Source organism: Cimex lectularius, unplaced genomic scaffold (assembly GCF_000648675.2).
Source record: "Cimex lectularius strain Harlan isolate CLEC.00 unplaced genomic scaffold, Clec_2.1 scaffold328, whole genome shotgun sequence".
NCBI lineage: Eukaryota > Metazoa > Arthropoda > Insecta > Hemiptera > Cimicidae > Cimex > Cimex lectularius.
The window spans coordinates 745-20,718 of NW_019392923.1; the positions used below are offsets into that span (position 1 = coordinate 745).

General features: G+C 31.4%; 2 protein-coding genes across 7 annotated transcripts; both read right to left on the reverse strand.

Moving 5' to 3' along the window:
• Positions 1–648: 648 nt before the first annotated feature.
• On the reverse strand, positions 649–4,825 carry LOC106666090 (replication initiator 1-like). 3 transcript variants are annotated; one of them, XM_014392982.2, is made up of 2 exons: positions 4,740–4,825; positions 649–1,975 (listed from the first exon to the last, which is right to left on the reverse strand). In XM_014392982.2, exon 2 carries the CDS (start codon positions 1,936–1,938, stop codon positions 784–786), a length of 1,155 nt encoding a protein of 384 aa, XP_014248468.1. In that variant the 5' UTR covers positions 1,939–1,975; positions 4,740–4,825; the 3' UTR covers positions 649–783. The 3 variants fall into 3 exon arrangements, with proteins under 3 accessions (XP_014248468.1, XP_014248469.1, XP_014248470.1); XM_014392983.1 differs by lacking the exon at positions 4,740–4,825 and adding an exon at positions 2,073–2,225; XM_014392984.2 differs by lacking the exon at positions 4,740–4,825 and having other exon boundaries at positions 649–1,749; positions 1,828–2,054.
• Positions 4,826–8,698: 3,873 nt separating this feature from the next.
• On the reverse strand, positions 8,699–19,497 carry LOC106666089 (zinc finger and BTB domain-containing protein 49-like). 4 transcript variants are annotated; one of them, XM_014392980.2, is made up of 9 exons: positions 19,023–19,497; positions 17,964–18,320; positions 13,630–13,860; positions 13,228–13,341; positions 11,993–12,173; positions 11,639–11,910; positions 11,384–11,577; positions 11,196–11,305; positions 8,699–11,080 (listed from the first exon to the last, which is right to left on the reverse strand). In XM_014392980.2, the coding sequence occupies exons 2-9, from the start codon at positions 18,201–18,203 to the stop codon at positions 10,797–10,799; spliced, it is 1,626 nt and encodes a 541-aa protein (XP_014248466.1). In that variant the 5' UTR covers positions 18,204–18,320; positions 19,023–19,497; the 3' UTR covers positions 8,699–10,796. The 4 variants fall into 4 exon arrangements, with proteins under 4 accessions (XP_014248466.1, XP_014248465.1, XP_024085092.1 ...); XM_014392979.2 differs by having other exon boundaries at positions 11,993–12,203; positions 19,023–19,496; XM_024229324.1 differs by lacking the exon at positions 13,228–13,341.
• Between the last annotated feature and the right edge of the window lie 477 nt (positions 19,498–19,974).

The following is a 19,974-nucleotide window of genomic DNA, read 5'->3' on the forward strand; positions in this document are numbered from 1 at the left end:
AACTCATTGAGAATTTATAGAGCAAACTGTACGAAAATATTATTAAAATAGCACCAATACAGGAAAAAAAGATCATATACAACAGTAAGTGGTATTTCATTCTTTATTAAAGAGAAGAAAAATCGGTCAAAAGTTTTCTCAATTTAGTTTCTTCAGATTTCAAAATCCCCCCACTTATAAACTGACTAGAAATATATGTATATGTATATTTTGAATAAGTTAATTTTATAATTTCTTTTTTCAGTTGATGAAACAATTGACTAACATTAGTATTAATATTAAGCAAGAGCAATAATTCATATGCCAAATTAACCAAAATGATTATTTTGATTGTCAGCTTATAATATTATATTAATGAACTTTATTTTTCTGCCTAACTAGGTAAAGTATAGTTTACAATTAATACTATTGAGTTCTGGGTGTCAAAAATAACTAAAGATTAAAAAAATATAAAGCAATATAGTCTTTCAGTTTATTTAACTACAAAAAAATATTAAAAATATTCTTATAGCATTTTGCAACGAAATGTATAATTTTTAATTTACCTTTTTATAATGTTAACAGGTCTCACAAACAAAAATAACAATAAAAATTAATAAATAAAACATTATACCTGACACCCCCAAAAATTAATTATGGCAGTATAGTATTAAAGTTTTTATTAAATATTTGTTGAAGAATATGATTCACTGACTAAAAGCAATCTCTGGCAGCTGAGACAAAAGCCATGAGATCAGGGGTGAAGTTGCTGTTGCTGGGAATCGAATTCCCATTGGCTGTACCTCAGGAAACCGGGTCTCTTTCAGAAGAGGAGTGATTGGTCGGAACATGTTGGCTAATTTCAGCTTTGACCCTCCTTGCTATGTGGCTCCTTGTGTGCTTCCTCAGGTGATCCTTCCTATAAAATCCTTTACCACATTCCGTACATACGTGCCTTTTTTCACCCGAGTGAATCACAAAATGTAACGTTAACTGCTCTTTGCGTTTGAACGCTTTCATGCAGACAGTGCAGACGAATGGCCGATCGGGATTGTGGCTTTGTTTATGCCTGGTTAAGTGGTCTTTTCGTTTGAGCCCGGCACCACATATTTCACAGAAAAATCTGCGCTCCATTGTGTGGCCGAGAAGGTGCTGTTCTAAAAGTGACTTATCTGGATAAGCCATGTGGCACTCAGGACAGCAGTAAAGGGTTGAACCGTCTAGAGCTGTTGTTAATCTTATTTCACCCGGTTTCGGTCTGGGTTTTTTTTCTTTCGGAGCCTTTTTCTTTTTCTTCTTTTTCAAATCAGGCTGAGGGGCTGTCGGTGGAGGATGAGGGTGTTCTGGCTCAATATCTTTCTTCATAGTTTCTGCTGAATATTTTAAAAAATGGTGTAAAGAAATTGGTAGAGTTGAAGCTGGCAAATGAGATAGATAATCTGCAACAGTGGACCCAGGTGTTGCAATACTTTGCCAGGAAGGGGGCATACCAGGCTGAGGCTGCACATTTGCTGTATAATCGCCATTTTCATTTTTCTCCTCTCTTTTAACTAAATTGCAAATTTCTTGTTGCATGTTGTTCTCTTCGTAATTGCCTGTTCTTTTTGGTGGTTCCTCTTGTCTCAAGTGGCCATTATAGTTTAATTGTAAATTTGGAAAATGTTGAGGCTCCGATTGATATTTTGACTGGTTGGGAGTCGATGGCAATATATTGCCTGAAATCTGGGTGCTACTGTCCCTCTGGTACTTCACTGGCATCGATTGCTGATTCTGAAAGTGATTGTTGTAACGATTTGAAGAGCTTACCATCGGCTCCTCTGGTATTGGGCTGATTGTTTGTGTACCAACCCCTGTCGTTGTGGTAGTTGTTGTACCATCGTGTGTAAATTTGGCAGCGAACTGATGAATCGATGGAATTGCTGTTGCAAAGTGGTTTCCAAAGGGAGAAAAATTCATCATTGGGAGGCGTTTATTAATACTCTTCTTATTCCAAGTCCTGAAAAAATAAAACTTTTAGTTAAAGGAACCAGCTACTTTCATAATTATGATTAAAATATCCCCTGTAAAATAAAAGATTGTTGAATCATCTCAACTGTTTGCATAGGCAAATGTAGTAAATAAATTGCAAGACTGATCTTGGCAAGTGTACAGAGTTCAACAATTTGAACACCAACCGCGAATAAAAAAGAATATAAAATTAATATTTAGGTGAAATATTATGTAAAAGTGAATCAAAATGAACAGTTTTGAAAAAATACAATACAATAAATTATGTTTAAAACAATATTTATCACTTCACCATATGGCTGGTTACTCCAACAAATTGAAACCAATTTCATATTATATAGCACATTTAAAGCAATGTTCACTTAATAAAATCTGGCTTAAGAGAAAACCATCAAAAAATCCTAAAAATAAATTAGACAGTCTGATAAAATTAAATTAAAATTCACTTTTGACCGACACTTCCAAATAAAAATAACAACAAAAGATGTTTAGAAGAATGAAAATCCTGAAACTCATAAAGAGGTCTTATGGTATGGAGACGGATCTAAAATGGAACATCGAGAGAGCAGGAGTTAAAGGCCCAAATTTTCCAAAACTTTTAAGTCTCATGCTATTAATTTTTTAAGCTGACGTCCAGAACACTGTGCACAAGAATTACTTAAAAAAGGATTAAAATAAGCCATCCAGAATTGAAGGCTTTAAACTCCTCCACCTTCATAGCTGGTCTGGGAATGCCTAACACATCCCAGCTCCTGGAAAAATTTAATCAGTTAATTCTGATGTGGGTACCATCAGGACACGGAGAGACTGCAAGAGCAGACTGACAAACTAGCAAAAACAGGAGTAGCCCTCAAACCCGACAGACCACAAACTGACATGCCACAAAGCATGCTAAAAGTGAAACTGAACAATTGGATGAAAAATAAATGACCACACACTGGATAAATTCATCAAATGCAAAACATTCAAAGTAGTTTCTTAATATCTCAACCAGGAAAACAAAAATCTGCTACCCAGTAGGCAAAAATTAAGGAAAATAATAAGCCTTTGTACTGGCCACTGCAAATTTAATTACTACCTTAAAAAAAACGGGAAAAACTGACACAGAAACCTGTCGTCTCTGTCATGAAGAAGTAGACATTTGAACAGATCATTAATGGGAGCACTTTTTGAGGCTTGTGAATAAAGAAGAATCAATTGCACAATAGATCTTTTAGAATGAAGGAAGAAAGGGAGGCTTTGGTCTCCAGTGACCCCATGGAAAAAAAGCTTTCAAAATTCAGTCTTTAAATATAAAGTAATAGGAATAATAATTTGGTGAAGTCATGAAGAGCGGTCAAGAAAGAGGTAGTTTAGAAAAACACCTTTTTATTTATTTATTTGGCCGATTTTTCAACCTTTATTCGGGTCACCTTCAGTGCATAAAGTGTGTTATTATTGTGGTGGCATATTGGTTTTGTGTGATAGTGTTATGAAAGGAATAATTTATATAATTCATATAACATCTTTTCTTTATTTATCTTCCATGAATTAGTTATATAAGTAATATAATTTAATTTATTTGAAAAATGAGTCCTTTTTGACAGCTTTATGTTGCCTGGGTACCCAGACACAGGTTTATTTTGAGTAGCAACTAATTGACCAGTTTTATCCTAATAAATTGTTCTGATCATTGTATAGTAAATAAAATCTATTTCATACAGATATGCTATGTTCTAATAGTAATAATTTCTGCGCTGAAAGAAATAATTTATTGTTTGACTTTTAAAGTGATGAATTTTGTAATATTTAATTTATTTTAGTAATTTGGTAATATATATTTATACAATCATGTGTATGTACATTTTTAACAATATTTAATGTTGTGAGATAAAAATTTGCATAGGATATTTTGCCAAATGGCTAATTAACAAGTTCAAGATGTAAATTTGTAAATGGTGAAGAAATTAAGATTTGGCCGAGGTGAAGAAAGTGACGATATGGTGGAAGGGAGTGAAGATCGGATTGGCAAATTTCAATAAAAGTCGAGCCCTTTTCTCAGAATACCAGGAGACGCTGGAAATCCAAAGTAATAAATATTTGCAGACTGATTAATAAACCCAAGACGAGAGCAGATCAATAAATAACTACCGCTCGGGTCGTCGAACGAATTTTTCTCCCCCCGGCTTATATTTTTCTTATGATAATTGGGGGCAGATTAAAAAAAAAGTATTGATTTACATCCATCCATTACCCCGAAAGCGAAAAATAATTAGCCGCGTGTTATTTCTGCACGTTCAAAAGTGAGGATGGCGATAAAATTAGGTCTGAATGTTATAAAACCTATAAAACGGAATCTTGGAAAGATGAAATACCGGAGGGGAAAATATTGGACATTTTATAATGCTAATTGGTTCTTCGAGGTTGGTACGGGGTTATGATGATGACAGACTATGAATCTGACTTTTCAAAATGGAAGTTAACTAGACGATATAATTCAAATATATATATAAAAAAAACCCTGGCAACTTGGGAAAACGGGCTAAAATCAAAAAGGAAAAGGGGTAAGAAAGATATTCGAGGGAGGTTTTTGATGGCGTCATTGACGATGTGGATTGGGGTTTGAGGGGGAGGACGGGGGTGAGAAAGGGTGAGATGCTTAGTCCCTCATCCCCTGTACAATTCCGTCCCTCGACCAAACGCGCTTCCACATAATAACATACTGATTCACACGGCGAATGTTAACATTTTTAAATATTACATAAACCACTTACCATTGTGAGGAAATCCCCTTTGATATCGGTTTTATTATAAGAATTCCAATAGCTAAGCTATGAACACCTGCTCGTGAACATTTTTATTGGGATTTCTGCTCACGCGCGGCGAATACCCACCCTTCACGAATTCGACATCGGGGGTTGAAACCCCCTCGAAGCGGGAAATTTGAAGGACTATAACTATAAATTATATTTATTAAATATTATAATTAATTACGTAATTAAGAATATGCGCGAGATTTGAATGCCGCTCTGCAAAGGCATTCACGAACGTACTGTTAAAAATAAAATTTGTCCAAACGTGACAAAATTCGTAACTTTTTCAGTGTTACAAAATAATTTACTTCAACATATTAATAGCAAAATTAATTTTTTTTTAGCAAAAATTAACTTTATTAATTACAAAGTTTTAATAAAATAAATTAAATAACATTACATTACATATATTATTATAAAGGAATATGATGGCTCTCTCTCTCTCTCTCCCTATCTCCATCCAATTTTCTCGTTGTCACACTCTCACATTCAAAACACACATACCCACACACAAAAGAAAAAACATTTTATCCCACTCAGTCACACTCTCCATTTCTCTCCCACTCACTTTCTCTCTCCCTATCTCCATCCAACGTCCCACGCTTTCTCTTTCATTCACCCTCGCAATCAATGCAAAATATCACATTTTATCCCACTCACTAATTCACTCTCTCTCTCTCTCTCTCTCTCTCTCTCTCTCTCTCTCTCTCTCTCTCTCTCTCTCTCTTTCGTTCACACTCACTTGAATACACACATAAAATAAAGAAACACACTTATCCCACTCACTCACACACTCAATTTCTTTTTTCCATGCTCTATCCCTATATCTATCCAACTCTCTCTCTTTCCCCCCTCCCATGTCTTTCATTCACACTCACACTCTCACTCAAACACACACGTAAAATAAACAAACACATTTTATCCCACTCACACACTCCATTTTTCCTTTCCTCACTCTCTCCCTATTTTTAAAACATGTATACATGTGTGTAAACATGTAAATTATAACAAAATAATTACACTTATATAATCCACAGACTTTATTCAATAAAATAATAGCTATACAATAGGAATTATTTTATAATTATTATACTGTAATATAATGTTTCTAAGACTGTCCCAAGGAAAAGTTGATTGGCAATAGTTGTTCTTCAACAATTAAAATTAATTGTTACTATTGCAGTAATAAATTAATCACTAATTAAAATCCATATATGCTTAACCATCAAAATTGACCATATTAATTATTTCAATTAATTATTTTGTTTATGTAGTCTTGATTGAGATGGAAAAGCTAGTGTTACAAGCGGGATTCGAACCCACGACCTTTGGCTCAATATGCCACTGCTCCAGCCACTTGAGCTCTCATGACTTCGATCCACTCAGACACCAAATTCTAATCTCAACTGATAATCTTCAAATCCTGCTCATGACACAGCTTTTTCATCTTAACCAAGACCTTTGATAAAAAGAATAATTAATTGAACTAATTAAAATGTTTGCATTCTCCTTTTAATTAAATTCTAATTTATTAATATTTACTTATAATTTTCAAAATTAAATATCATTTTAGTTTTCATCTCACATGAAAATTTATAGTTATTGGGTCTAAACTTTACAAGACATCTTCATTTCTCCAGGTTCCAATATATACAAGCAGTTGATCCCAAGCTTCAACCTTTCTTGAACAAGTCATGAAGATTTATTTACTTGAAAGAATCGGTTGAATACTAAAGGAAATCCCAACTTTGGTCCGTTGTAGTAGCCTGGTAATACTACTAAAGATGCCTGTTTAATTAAAAGATTTGATTTGATTTCAAACGATCACTTCCATGTTATTTATTCAGCATGAAAAGCACATATTGGAACTGAACTATTCACGGTGGACAAATAACAAAAGTCTCATTTCCAATTGGTGTTGAGTAGATCTATTCTGGCTTCCAGTCCGGCCTAATTTGTACACAGGCCATTAAAATGCAATACACAGAGGCAAAATTCATTATGAACAACAGCACTAAATCTAAAAGAGAAAATCATGTTAAAAAAATGTTTTTGCATTGAAGATTGATTATTATAAAAGAGTATTATCACACAAGGGACAAAGGCACACACTTCTGACTGAATTCAATTTATCATCTACTCATCTTTTGACAGAACATTAATAAGGATGGTATTGATTAAACAAGTCAACAGTAAAGATATTAATTTCATTTTAACCACTTTACTTTGTCAATGAATTTAGTAAAAAACATATTTTCTTCTTTCTTGAATATAATAGTATACGTTGTGATTACAATTTACGTATAAAACCAGTTTCAAACAATAGGCAAGCAGAGTAATAATAAATAATAATATTATATAGTATTAGTAATATTTTTTTAAGTCAATATGTATTCAAAATAAGTCCATCTAATAATAAATAAATTGTATTTAAAAAAATGTACTTTATAATAAACTATATACATTTTTTAACCTTTGACCAGTTGCGCCGCCTATTACAACTCGAGCAATCATATGGGGTACAAAGTTACTCCAGCCAATGTTATAAATTTAAACAAAAAATTTATATTCTAATAACAATCATTTGCTCACAAATTTATGGTCACTAATTTGACACACTAACTTCTTGGGTTGAGATGGGAAGTTAGTGTCCAATTGGATCCAAGTCATGATAGCTCAAGAGTAGCGGCGTATTTAACCGAAGGTCGTGGGTTCGAATCCAGCTCATGACACTGACTTTTTTATCTCAACTAAAAACCTTAAGTAATATTCAGTAATATTCTGTGGTGGGTTTGTTTCATAGGTCATAAAATAGGAGTGGGTGAGGATATTGAATTGGCAAGCTAAGATTCTTTAATTAATTACATCAGAATCTTAATTATAAAACAACAAATTAACTCTTTAAGTTATTTATTAATTTATAATCAATTAAAAAATCCTTCCATACATGTGTCATTGGATAAAATAATTTTTTTTTTACAAAATAATATTAATCTCTTAAATTGCTGATTTCTTAACAACCTAATTAAATAAAAATTATTTATTACCTTACCCATTGATTATACACAATATAATTGAGATTGTAATAAACTAATCGCTATTATAGCAAGTTAACATAACAGGCTAAAGATTAGCACATAAAGCAGAAAAAAAGCCTGATGTCCGTTTTGAAACATTGTAAATATTTTTTTCTGCTAAATCAGTTCTTATATATTTTACAAAACTATAAAAATAATATATTTATATTTATATACTTCAAGAAATGTATGAAAGTTTTTTTGTATAGCTTTTTTTTATTTTTGAAAAAAAAAACAATCTGCGTACGTAAACTGTACATATAATTTGTCCTAAAAGCAGTATTTTTTGTTTTAATTATTTTTTTATCTCATTAATAATAACAGAAAATAAAAACTTAACATCTAAACATTCAACTGGTGTTTACAGTGCAATTTGTGTTGTTTTATTTTTATTTTTTAACAAACATAAAATTCTCTTCCTTATCAGCCGACAGCAAAGCTAAAAACCGTTATCCAAGAAAATTAGTACATTCACACACCATCTTTCATAAAATAACGAATCTCTTTTGTGCACACATTGAAAGAGAAAGAACATTTGCAGCAATAGTTATTATCAGACCTTAAAAAAGTAATACAAAAAAGAAAAAACAGAACGTAAATCATATTGTATTATTATATGAAAAAAAGTAAATAAAAAATAAAATAGAAAAGTGCAAAGCATAACTTTTATTTTGTATTAATTAAACTAATTAACCCAGAAATGAATAAACTATAACTAATATATTTACACAAAAACTTTATAACAATAATAAATAGAAATACTAGAGCTATATAAACCGGAACAACATAATTTCTTCTATATTTATAATCTCTCTATACACATTTAAATATATATATTTTTGCTTTTTTTTTTTTTTTACTTTTTTTAATAGTTTTTCATACACACTGTTTTGTCTTGATTTGGAGGTTCACTCATTTTACATCAAGAACTAATAAGAAATGCTATTCTGTACAAGTAGATGAGTTTAAAAATATTTACATTTTCCCTCTTTTTTTGTTTATGCAGATTACCTCTACACCTATATAAAACGCATAAAACACTGTTTTCTTAAAAACAAAGTTCTGTTTTTTTTATACAATAATTTTTATTTATTATAAAAATATAACTTCATTTATAACATTATTTATTTTTTAAATTTTACTTTCAAATTTCATTAGCAGGTTGCTTTCTTTTCCTAGTATTAAAGTTGGGAAAGACTTAATGAAAATGAATAATTTCTCATTGTGTGCATCCCGCTGAATACAAGTATTACTTTCAAACATTTCATTTACAAAACTAAATATTGAATAAACACTACTCTTTTTTTTTTCATTTATATTTCAGCTAGGAAGACGAGTACAAGAGGTGAACATAACCGAAAAAGTAATAAACAATTGATTTCCATCGTAACTTTATTAATAAAGAATGAATTTTACAAATGTTAAATATTTAAATGCTATTGGAACAAGAATTTTATTTTCAATTAAAGTGTCTTTTGTAATTTACAGGTATAGATATTTTTTCATTTGAAGACATTCCGTATCAAAATAATAGAAGGTCAAAACCCCTAACAATATCTGTAAGAGTTTAAATGGAAAATGATAAATTTGTACATTATATATTTCTAAACAATTAACCAACAACGATTACTGCTACTAAAAAATTATCCTCTTTAAGGATTTGTATTTTATTTTTGAATGGTGAAATAATTAAAATCTATGCCTTCTTGTTCCAAAATCAATAAAGTATTATAAAAATTAATCCACTTCATCCCCCAACTAAACAAATTTAAGAAAACAATAATTTGTTCAATTTAATCATATACAATATATGTATGCAAAATCACAAATTGCATAGTATAAAACTTTTATATATTTCAATTCAATGTTACCAAGATATATTATAACTATTGCCGCAATTTAACAATTTTTAGATAGAATCAATTTAACCGCCATAGTTCGATTAATTCTGTCGTGAAACACTTGCTGCGGCTTCAAAAAGAAAATTAATTAAAACAAAAAACAAAATTGCAGTCCAAGACTGTTTATAAAGAAAAGCACTTTATTGAAAGTGACTACTTTTCCTCTTTTATTGTTAAATATTTTGTATAAATATTCAGCAATTTTTTATATATAATTGTATGTACAACAGGAGGGTTAAAATTTTTTTGTCATAATTTAACCATAGGCAATGTTTTTATACCCCTTCTGATCATTAGAAGAAAAAAAAACTTTTACAAAGTCATCGAAACTTGTCTTAAGAAGTATGATATCTTCAATCTACTTACAGCTGCCACAATCAAAACATGCCCACCCAGTTATAAAGCAACTTTATTTTTTGTACTTTCTCTGTCATTAATTTCTCAGTATTGATTAAAAAGGTAATTATTGTTTGGTTTTCATTGGTGACTGTCAGGGAGCAAAACGAAGCTGTATTATTAACCTTGGCAATACATTTCTCAGGGAAGTGGATGGATAACTTCTACATCAATATTTCAAAACAAGTTAATAACAGTGGACTGTATCCGATGCCTTATTTTTTTTTTCCTAAGAGGCTCAAATGCAACATTTTCTCCCTAAATTCATTTCATGTATTTTGTTTCTTTTTATATATTACAGACAGAAGGGAAAGGATCTCCTTTTGATGCTGTAGACTGCTAAGTTGTTTGTATATTTTAGACTTCACAATTACGTCTCTCTTATTTTTCTTTAAAACCATCATATTATGGAACATTAGTTTGAATAATATATATGTACAATGTAAAAAATACATCCTGACAAACCAAAGACAATAATTAAGTATATACATCCAGCCGACTGTTGACAAACAATTTAAAAAAATTTTTATAAGTCCATGTGATTTACATTGGAATGTAGTACCAATGTTGGGGTTTATCTCCTGGAAGTGTCCTATTGTTAAAAATATGAAAATTAATATATGGGAAAATATAAAATTCTCTACTCAATGTTGGCTCTGGGTAGCTTGCTGGTGGAGAATGATAGACTGGGTCTCGTTGTTTTCAGTCGCCGCCGACGCTTGTAGAGTCCCACTATCAGAGATGACACCCTCCTCTACGAGAGTGTGTGTCACTGGCTCTTCCTTGACTCGTTTTGCCAAGTGTGATCTAGCGTGTTTTCGTAAATGATCTTTTCTATGGAATCCTTTTCCACATTCAGGACAAACTTCGCTCTTTTCACCAGAATGTATAACAAAGTGTAAATTTAGATGTTCTTTTCTTTTGAAACCTGGAGGGAAAAATAAAAACATCAATCTTTTTATTGAAAAAAAAAAAATTAAATAATAATAATAAATAAAATTTAAAAAAATGTAAATATCACACAAAGGCATTTTAAAACTTACCTTTACAACAGACAGAACAGATGTAAGGTCGTTCTGGGTTATGGCCTAGCTTGTGCCTCTCTAAATGTTCTTTTCTCTTCAGACCGGCTCCGCAGATATCACAAATGAATCTAAAAGGAAACAAACAAAAATGTGTCCAAATATTGCCAAGAATAAAAACCAATAGAAAAACAATTTAAAACACCTACCTCCGTTCAATTTTATGGGCAACAAGATGTTGTTCTAAAATTTCCTTATCTGGGTAGGCCATGTTACATTCGGGGCAACAGAAGAGAGTGGTTCCATCTAATGCTACAGCTATGTGAACTTGCCCAGGTCTAGGTCTCCTAGGCTTTGGTGGTTTTTTCTTGTATTTCTTTTTCTTCTTGCCGCCTTTTGAATCCTAAAGATCCAATTTTGGAGAGAGTTAAACAATGATGACTCTGATTTTTTACATAACTTACATCAGTGAGTTCGGCAATGGGAACTTGAGGTTCATCAACTCCTTCTTCAGTACCCTGTTCACCATCTGGATTAAGAGGTGATGATTCAATAGCCGATTCTCGCTTTATTGTCTCAGCGGAGAACTTTAGGAAATGATGCAATGATAATGGAAGGCCTGTGGAAGGGAGTCTGGATAGGTAATCGGCCATAGCTGTTGTGGGTACAGCAAGCGACTGCCACTGGCTTGCCACACTTGTCCCTGTAGTTGTAAATGTAGTTGCCTCTCCAGTTTCTGTCCCAAGCAAAAATCAATCAAATACGTTTTTCAGTAACAAAAAAAGCCCACAATGCTGAACAAAATTTAAAAAACAAACCATTTTCTCTTTTTTCATTATTCTTGTCTTTATCAGAATTCTCTTCTTTGTCCCCTGTGATAGTCTCTTCTGTCCTTAGGATTAAATCTGGTGGCAGGTGTGTAACAAGTGCCACTGGAAAAGCTTGGTTCCCGCCTTCTTGTCCTTCTTCGCCCGTCATTGGTTTTACATCGGGCAACACCTGTGCATCCCACCCAGTCTCATCAACATGCTTAAACAAGGGGGATTATCACAGTATAAACACAACTTAACACACACAAGCAAAACAAAAAAATTATTTAAAAAAATAAAACAAACTCGTCCCGCCAAGAAAATAAAACAAATGTGAAAAGAAAAAAGAAAAATAAAGTGGCACATTTTGAAATCTTCCTTCCCACGCACCAGAATAAGCTCAGAAAAACAAAACATGTTCTTAAAAAAATCCACCTTCAATCCAAATTCGTAATTGGAATAAATTCATAAAAACTATAATTAGTTCCAAATACCAAAAGCAAGGCCTAAACATGTTAATCAAAATAATCTTGATGCAACAATTAAATGTTAAAATTTAATGTTTTTCCAACGTATTTGTGGTGTCTTTTGTTTAATAAAAAAAAAAAAAAAGATTAACAATACCGGATATTAAATAGATTCTTTAGAATAATGAAACTCTAAACTAATGGTTTTCCAATTTCTAGTAATAGGCAAGTGATAAATAACAATTAATTATCAGCGTACTAAATCATTTTGATAAGAAAACTTAAATCATTTATGCTCCTGGTGAGTGTTTTCATTTACAAAACTTCTTAGAACAAAAGTAAGAAGTACAAAAGAATTTTATCAACTATTTTCCATCTTTTGTATTCTGTCTACCCATTTAACTCTTTCAGTTTCAAAATGAAAAAAATAATGAATATGTCTTTACTTATATCTTGTACAACAAGCAAGGAGCCATCTAATCAAATAGGTATTTTGAAATCGACAAAAATAAGAGAAGTTAACAAGAGAATTCTATAACCACAGAAAATGTTAACACGAAATTTACTTTTGGCTCCAGCTTATTCAAGTTTGTCTGTAAGCGTTGTAGGAAAACAAAAAAGTGTTTAGTGGAAACTTAAAATAACAAACAGAACATGCCTGTGTGTTAATGTAAACAAACAAAAAATATCAATTTGTATTTGCAATTTATAAATTAAGGGACATTAATAAAAAATTGAGAGAAATAAGTGGGAATAAAAAGGCAAAGAAATACATACAATTTCATCAGAATGTATTGTAGTTTGTGATGTAGCTTCTCCACTGTTGCCTGAAGAGCTGTTGTTGTTATTATTAGTTTGCTGATTTACATGCTCGCCATCTGCCGTCTGGAGCTGAGAAAAAAAAATTGGACTTGTTTAATTTTTTAGCGTTATGTAGCCTATGAACAAGAAAAGCATTAAATCATGCAAAGGAACCTAAAACTCTAAATTAACTGATTTAAATCATGCTTTAAAAAAAAATCTATATTATTTCTCAGCTCTTTATGGCAAGTCTTAGGCCAATTCTTATTATTTACACAAGTTTGCTTGAATAATTTATTTGTTTATATGACATTTAGTAAAATATCATGCAGAAAAGATTTGTTTAGGATTGTTATTTAGGTGGAAAAGAATGCCAACCTGCAATTGGATGGCGTCTCCCTGGTCTTGATGAGCATTGCTGTACGCAACTGTAAGGACTGTCGCTCCTCCTTGCTGGAAGGGCTGTATCGATATCGGCACTGCTGTGTATTTCTCACCACCCGCGCCTCCAGCTCCGCCTCCTGGATTTACAACCTGTATCTGAAGGGTTTGCTGCTGAGGAAGATCCCCTGGTTTAGCACCAGGCACACTTATAGGAAGTGTGATAATCTGAGAGGGAAAAATTAACACTTTTTTAAATTGAACATATATTTTCTGTCTGTCAAAAAAAAAATCATAAATATATAAATAGAAAAAGATTTAATAAAGGGGCATTTGTAGATTGTGAACCATTCACTTTTATTAAACATTAATAAATTGTTATTTATTTATAAAAACATATCTTGCTAAAGTACAGAAAGTGTCTGTATTAATTTCCTTTGAATAAACAGCACAATTTGAAGTTTGTAAACAACTTAACAATGCCTTCATTTAAAAAATGTAAAACCAAAAATTGTAAAAATTTTAAAAGGAAAATAAACATTATTTTTAGCAGAGCTGATTTTCCTGAAAAACCTGAATCAATTTTAAAGTTTCAGGATTTCACCTGAATAAAACAGGTGATGTCAAGTCAAGGACAGCCAAAAACTGAAGCACATAAAACAAGGCTTCAGGTCGATGACCCATCAGGAACAGAAATTACATCATTCCTATAATAGAAATAATTGTTTTAAAATAAAACAGATGTACACTACTAATTAACTCCTCCATATGGTCTAACAGAATATATTTTTGTTCTTATTCAAACAAGATTGCATAAGCGATATATGATTTTAAAATTTGTATATGGTTTATAGAGATAAATCAATTGTCATACAAAGATTTTTTTTTAATTAACACTAAATAAAATAACAACATTGTATAATCCTTTTTCCTTGGTATGGCATAACAGTGAACAAGTGAAACAAAGAAATCCAGACTCATTAGCATGGGAATCATTTGAAAGAGCAATCAACCTTAACCCAAATTATCGGGATAATTATTAAATTATCCTCGACAAGAATTTGAAATTATCTTTTGTTTTTCAAAGTATAAAAACCAACTACAAGCTCTGTTTCTAGAAGTCTGGCAAATAAAATAAGTATATATAGCAAACAGATCAGAAACCTTATCATTTAAAAAATTTTCTTCAGGGAAAACAGACTAATACAGTAAATTGTAGTTTAATAATTGTACAATTGGTTAAATAAACAAAACAAAATAAAAATTTTGTTGGTAAGTTTACTTATTTGCTAATTATTATATGGAAGCACACAAATAACTACTTCTTCACATTAAATTTATGTAGACAAAAATTATATTCTTTATATTACTCTATATGTATAAAAATTTCATGACTGACTGACAGACAACGCACACACCAAACTGCTGGATCTAAAGGGGTGAAATTTTGATTGTGCATTCCCATAATGACATGGATAGCTGATGAGAAAGATTTTTTGAAATTCCATCCCTCAGGGGATCTTACGGACAATTGTTTACCATGTGTAGACCAAAGTGAACTGAAGAAGAGAATTATTTGAGAAACATGACATTATATTAAAAAGCCGTACTAGCTTGCACTTCATTAGAAAGGTACATTAAAACAGTCTCCTGCGTGGGCAAGGTTACGGGTAAAGGCTAGCTATATAACTAAATAAATATTGGAAATAAAATTCAAAAATAAATGTGTGTTGTGACAAATTTACACAACCTTTTTGTTTTGTTGTACGGGCGACATTAGAAAAACAAGGAACAATCCAGCAGACTGATGCATGCATAGAAAACATACCCTAAGAATATTTTATGCTAAGAATATTTTATTTGCTCTTTTTTTTTAAATAATATTTATAAAATTGTTGTTTTATTGGATTTGACTTGTAGGATAATAATTTTCTTTTAACAATTTTAATTTTTTCTGATCAGATGAGCATATTTTACTCTACATCCCTACCCTAAAAAGGAAAAATTAACTACGACCAGAAAATTAGTGAAATGCTGATACTAAAAGTTATCAGAGATTTTTTTAAATAAAAATATAATAAGTCTTGTAAGTACATCAGTAATGGAAAATCCCATATTTTATTAACAGAAACTTTCTTTTCTTTTTTCCCCACCAATTTGCAAGCGAATGAAGGTGAATTTCCTCAGGCAAGGCTTAAGAGAGATGTGAGTAACTTTCTCTTTCTTGGCATGGATTTAGCACATTATTCTGGAAACAACTCGACAAACTGCATTTGCTGATCTTTATTTTAGAATTGTAGAATAATTTATTTGTTATTACTTACAAGTAGTTGCTTTTAAATTAGAAAACCTTAATATTAAGGCATATTTAGCCACTGTTTAATAGATCCTAATTTGTGAACATAAATATTAAATATGTTAGAATGTACAATATAAGAATGAAAATGTACACAAATAAATTCTAAATTTAGCCTGACTTGAAATGAACAATCCAACCTAAAAATATATTTCTTGACTTTCACTTTCTAAATTGACCAGTTTTTAAAGAAGTGACATAGAAAAGTTGACAAGAAAAACTTATTTGGAATATAAAATGAAGAAAAAGCTATTATTTAAAAAATACATCATAATTTTGCTTTAACAAATTATGGTTATATTTATCTTGAATTGCACAAAAAATTATATTTAAAAAACTCAACTAAACAAACAGATATACTGTGGAAACATTGTGTGAATGTGAATTGTCACTAAGTCAGAAAACCTGCCAACCCATTGTGCATTTCTATTCAAACTCATACGATGGAAGCAGTACCGATCAAAGGGAAAATAATTAACCTTGGATACTGTGGTGTTTATTGCTTACAGTTCTAATTTTAGAACATTTATGATCACTATCTTGTACAAAAAATGAGAAAAAATGACATTCTGTGCTTGCTGTTTTAACATCAATAAATTATATTAATATCAATCATCATGTGGGCATTCTGTGGGGTGTTCAAAAATTTTTAAAAATATTTGAACTAATAATTTGATGAATAAAACAACTTCCCCTTAAAAAATTATGGGGAAAAACTTGAATAGTGAGTATTTTAGTGAACTTAAAATGATATCTGAATTTTAAGTTTTATTGTATAATGAAACTTGTAAAGTGCCCTATTCTAGAAAAAGTAAGTGTTGAAACTACTTTAGTTGAAAATATGCATTGGAATGTGATAAAATTTCATTATTTAGAAGAAAAAAGTATACTATTAGTCATTAAATAACTACAAATGATAAACAATGAATGTCTTTTTGTTTATTATTTTATAGGCGATTTATATAAACTGTGAAATATCTCCTTTAGGTTTGAACTAAGAGGTTTATATTATACAAAATGCTTGACAGAAGCATCAACATTAAATGTGTTAAATCAATTTAAAGGGTGAGAAACAGAGGGGAAAAAAGGAGAGGAAATTAAAGGGATCTTCGCTGGCTTTTCAAACTACGCGATGAACATGTGTTTTTAAATTCCACTAGATTAATGCCAAGGGACTAAGCTACTCTATGTAATGTTTGAGAAAAAAAATTATTGAACATTTTTTTGATAAAAGTACCACCTTGTCAGAGATTCACATTTCATACTTTTAAATGAAATCAAGAACCTGCAGATTGTAAAATTTGCATAACATGCCTGGTATACAGTTGAGAACTCATTTATTTTTTAAACAAAGATTTGCAACAGCAGAGGTCATATCAACCCTCGGAGGTTGGCATTTGTAAGTATGCAGGGGTCACTAGATTTTAACCCAGAGCCTTTACCTTACAGTGATGAGAGCTGTGTCAACACCTTTTAACCGTTGAGGTCACTGAAGCCCCTTTAAGTTGTTATTATTTAAAAAAAAAAAAAAAAAAGGTTTTTCTTCCTCTTCGTTTCCATTACAGTTAACTGTTCATGTACATTGTATTATGTATTATTAATAGTTTTTCAATGAAGTGTTGTTATTATGATTATTATTATTATTTGCTACTCATATTCCTTTTTCAGTTATCTTTTTTCGATTGATAGATTTGGACAAATAAATAGCGAACTGCTTTAAACAATTTATATTAATGCCGATGAATTTTGGAGCCAATCTGGCTCCCGTCATCATTATTATTTGATGTTTCTGTTCAATGATAAAGCTAGTTTTATTTAAATGCCCATCTTGCAAACTCTTACCTGATCGTAAAACCAACGATGAAACGGTAACTTTATCATGGAAACATTAAATAATCTTCATTGTGGTACCATATTTATAATTTAAATAGTACAATTGTACAACATTAAAATTGGTTAAACGGGTGACACTCACCTGGGGGTTGTTGTCCGAGTTGTTCCCAGTTGACTGCTGGGCGAGGTTCAATGTGAAACCGTTGGCGTCAACAGGTCTGAGATACGTGACCCCGGCATCATCCGACGACAAGAGCCCGACGACCTGCCCACCTCCGCTTCCGACCTGGTGAGCAAACTTAGCCGTCGTGAACTGTGCCACCGCACCGCCTGTCGTTGGCAAAGCGCCACTGAACGTAGTACCAAATGGAGTGAAATTCATCTCGTCACAGACTTTCTTACTGAGTAAGATGAAAGCTTCCCTTTTTTTTTCTTGTTTCGTCGAAAACAAAAAAATTCAAAAAGAAAGAAAAACTAGGCTCCCAAATTAAATTGACACCTGTAACACATAAAAAATATATATTTTTTTAAATATCAATGTTATATGTAAATTTTTATATTTGAATTTTTTTTTTTAAATACAACCCCTCTCCGCTAATAAACAAAGCAAACTAACTCCCTCCCAAAATGAATTGTTCTAATTTGAAAGTTAATTAAATTTGAATAATTTGAAACATGGTTCTATTTGTTTTTAAATATCGTTAATTATTTTTCTGTATTTATTTTGGATACAAAATATATAATAAGAATTACTTATATTGTTATTAATTTCATTTGTATTACTGAAAACATTTTCTTGAGTACTGTAGGATAAATTTTTGTGTATTTTGATTTTGAACTTTTTATTTTTATTTTTTTCCGTGATTTTTTACCGCTATAAAATTTCACATTACGTATAATTACTAATTATTGTTTAAATATATATATATTTTTTTTAATGGAGACGGTTAAATTTCCAATAAATTGAAAAATAAATATTGAAAACCCATGGACCAAACCCAGTGTTCTATGCCAAGGTTAAGGCAATGGAGACTATTTCAATATATTTTCATACAAGAGTCAGCGCTTCGTTAGCGCCGTATTTATCCCGTGCGTCGAAACACAGATTCCGGGGTAAATATAAAAATTGAAAAATCCAACTAAATCCGAAAATGAAATTGTACATTGTAGAAAAAACCAGGATGTTGGAAGACCTACTTACCTAAAATTAATGAAAGCCAACTTTCTCATTTCATACACGAACTGTCATCTACAAGAGGAGGAAACGTCCATTTTAAACGGGTGGAATAATCGTATATAATGAAAAACTCCTGGTTAAAAACCGTTTTAAAACGTAATCCGACAAATAGTTTGCTTGTATTTCAATATATAAATCATGTATAAACGTTCATAAGGTAAGCTGGCATAGCCTAGAAAAGCGGTGAACCCCAAAATAGGGTCAGAGACGGAGGAATGGTTTATCCACTTATTTCGTTCCGACACAGCACAAAACTCAAGAGCACTAACTTCGTCGGATCACCTCAGCGGCTCTCTCCACATCTTCAGACGTTTGCCGATTATTGAAAAATCGCCTTCACTTTTAGAAAAGTAGCTTAACTTTTTGAGAAAAAAAAGGTTCGGTATTCCAAGAACTGACAACAAACCACAAAACACCTGCCTTTGGAGTCGCTAATGTTCACTTTTTGGTTTGGAACGGAGACACGAGAGGACGCGAGGCTCCAACGGCGAAATATACAACGATCTTGTCACCAAAGGCTCGCCTACTTCAACAGTACGTTCACCTCACCAACAACGGAGAACGACCAATCCAACCGTGTTACTTTCAATTCAAAACCGTATTCAAAAACTCCACAGGTCGACGCCCATCTACTTGGAATGAACAAAAAATATCTATTAAAACATGCTCTATTACTCTTTAAAAAATCTATTACTTAAAAAATATTACTTGTTTTAATAAAGCTATGATTTAATAGCAGAAGTTGATTTATTTGATTTTTATGTAATTATTCAAATGGGCAGAAGCCCAAAATACAATATACATTTTGCAATAAAAAAATTTAAACTTGCCCATAGGAAAAACTATAACTTAAATTATACGTTTGTAATAAAACATACATTCAATAAGAAAAATTAGTTGAGAAAGTAAAGCACAA

Coding starts and splice junctions, on each gene's coding strand:
- LOC106666090 (XM_014392982.2), bottom strand. CDS start 1,938: ATGATGAATTTTTCTCCCTTTGGAAACCACTTTGCAACAGCAATTCCA.
- LOC106666089 (XM_014392979.2), bottom strand. CDS start 18,203: ATGAATTTCACTCCATTTGGTACTACGTTCAGTGGCGCTTTGCCAACG. Junction 13,861..17,963: donor ACTCGGACAACAACCCCCAG/GTGAGTGTCACC, acceptor TTTCCCTCTCAG/ATTATCACACTTCCTATAAG. Junction 11,081..11,195: donor CTGTTCTGTCTGTTGTAAAG/GTAAGTTTTAAA, acceptor TTTTCCCTCCAG/GTTTCAAAAGAAAAGAACAT.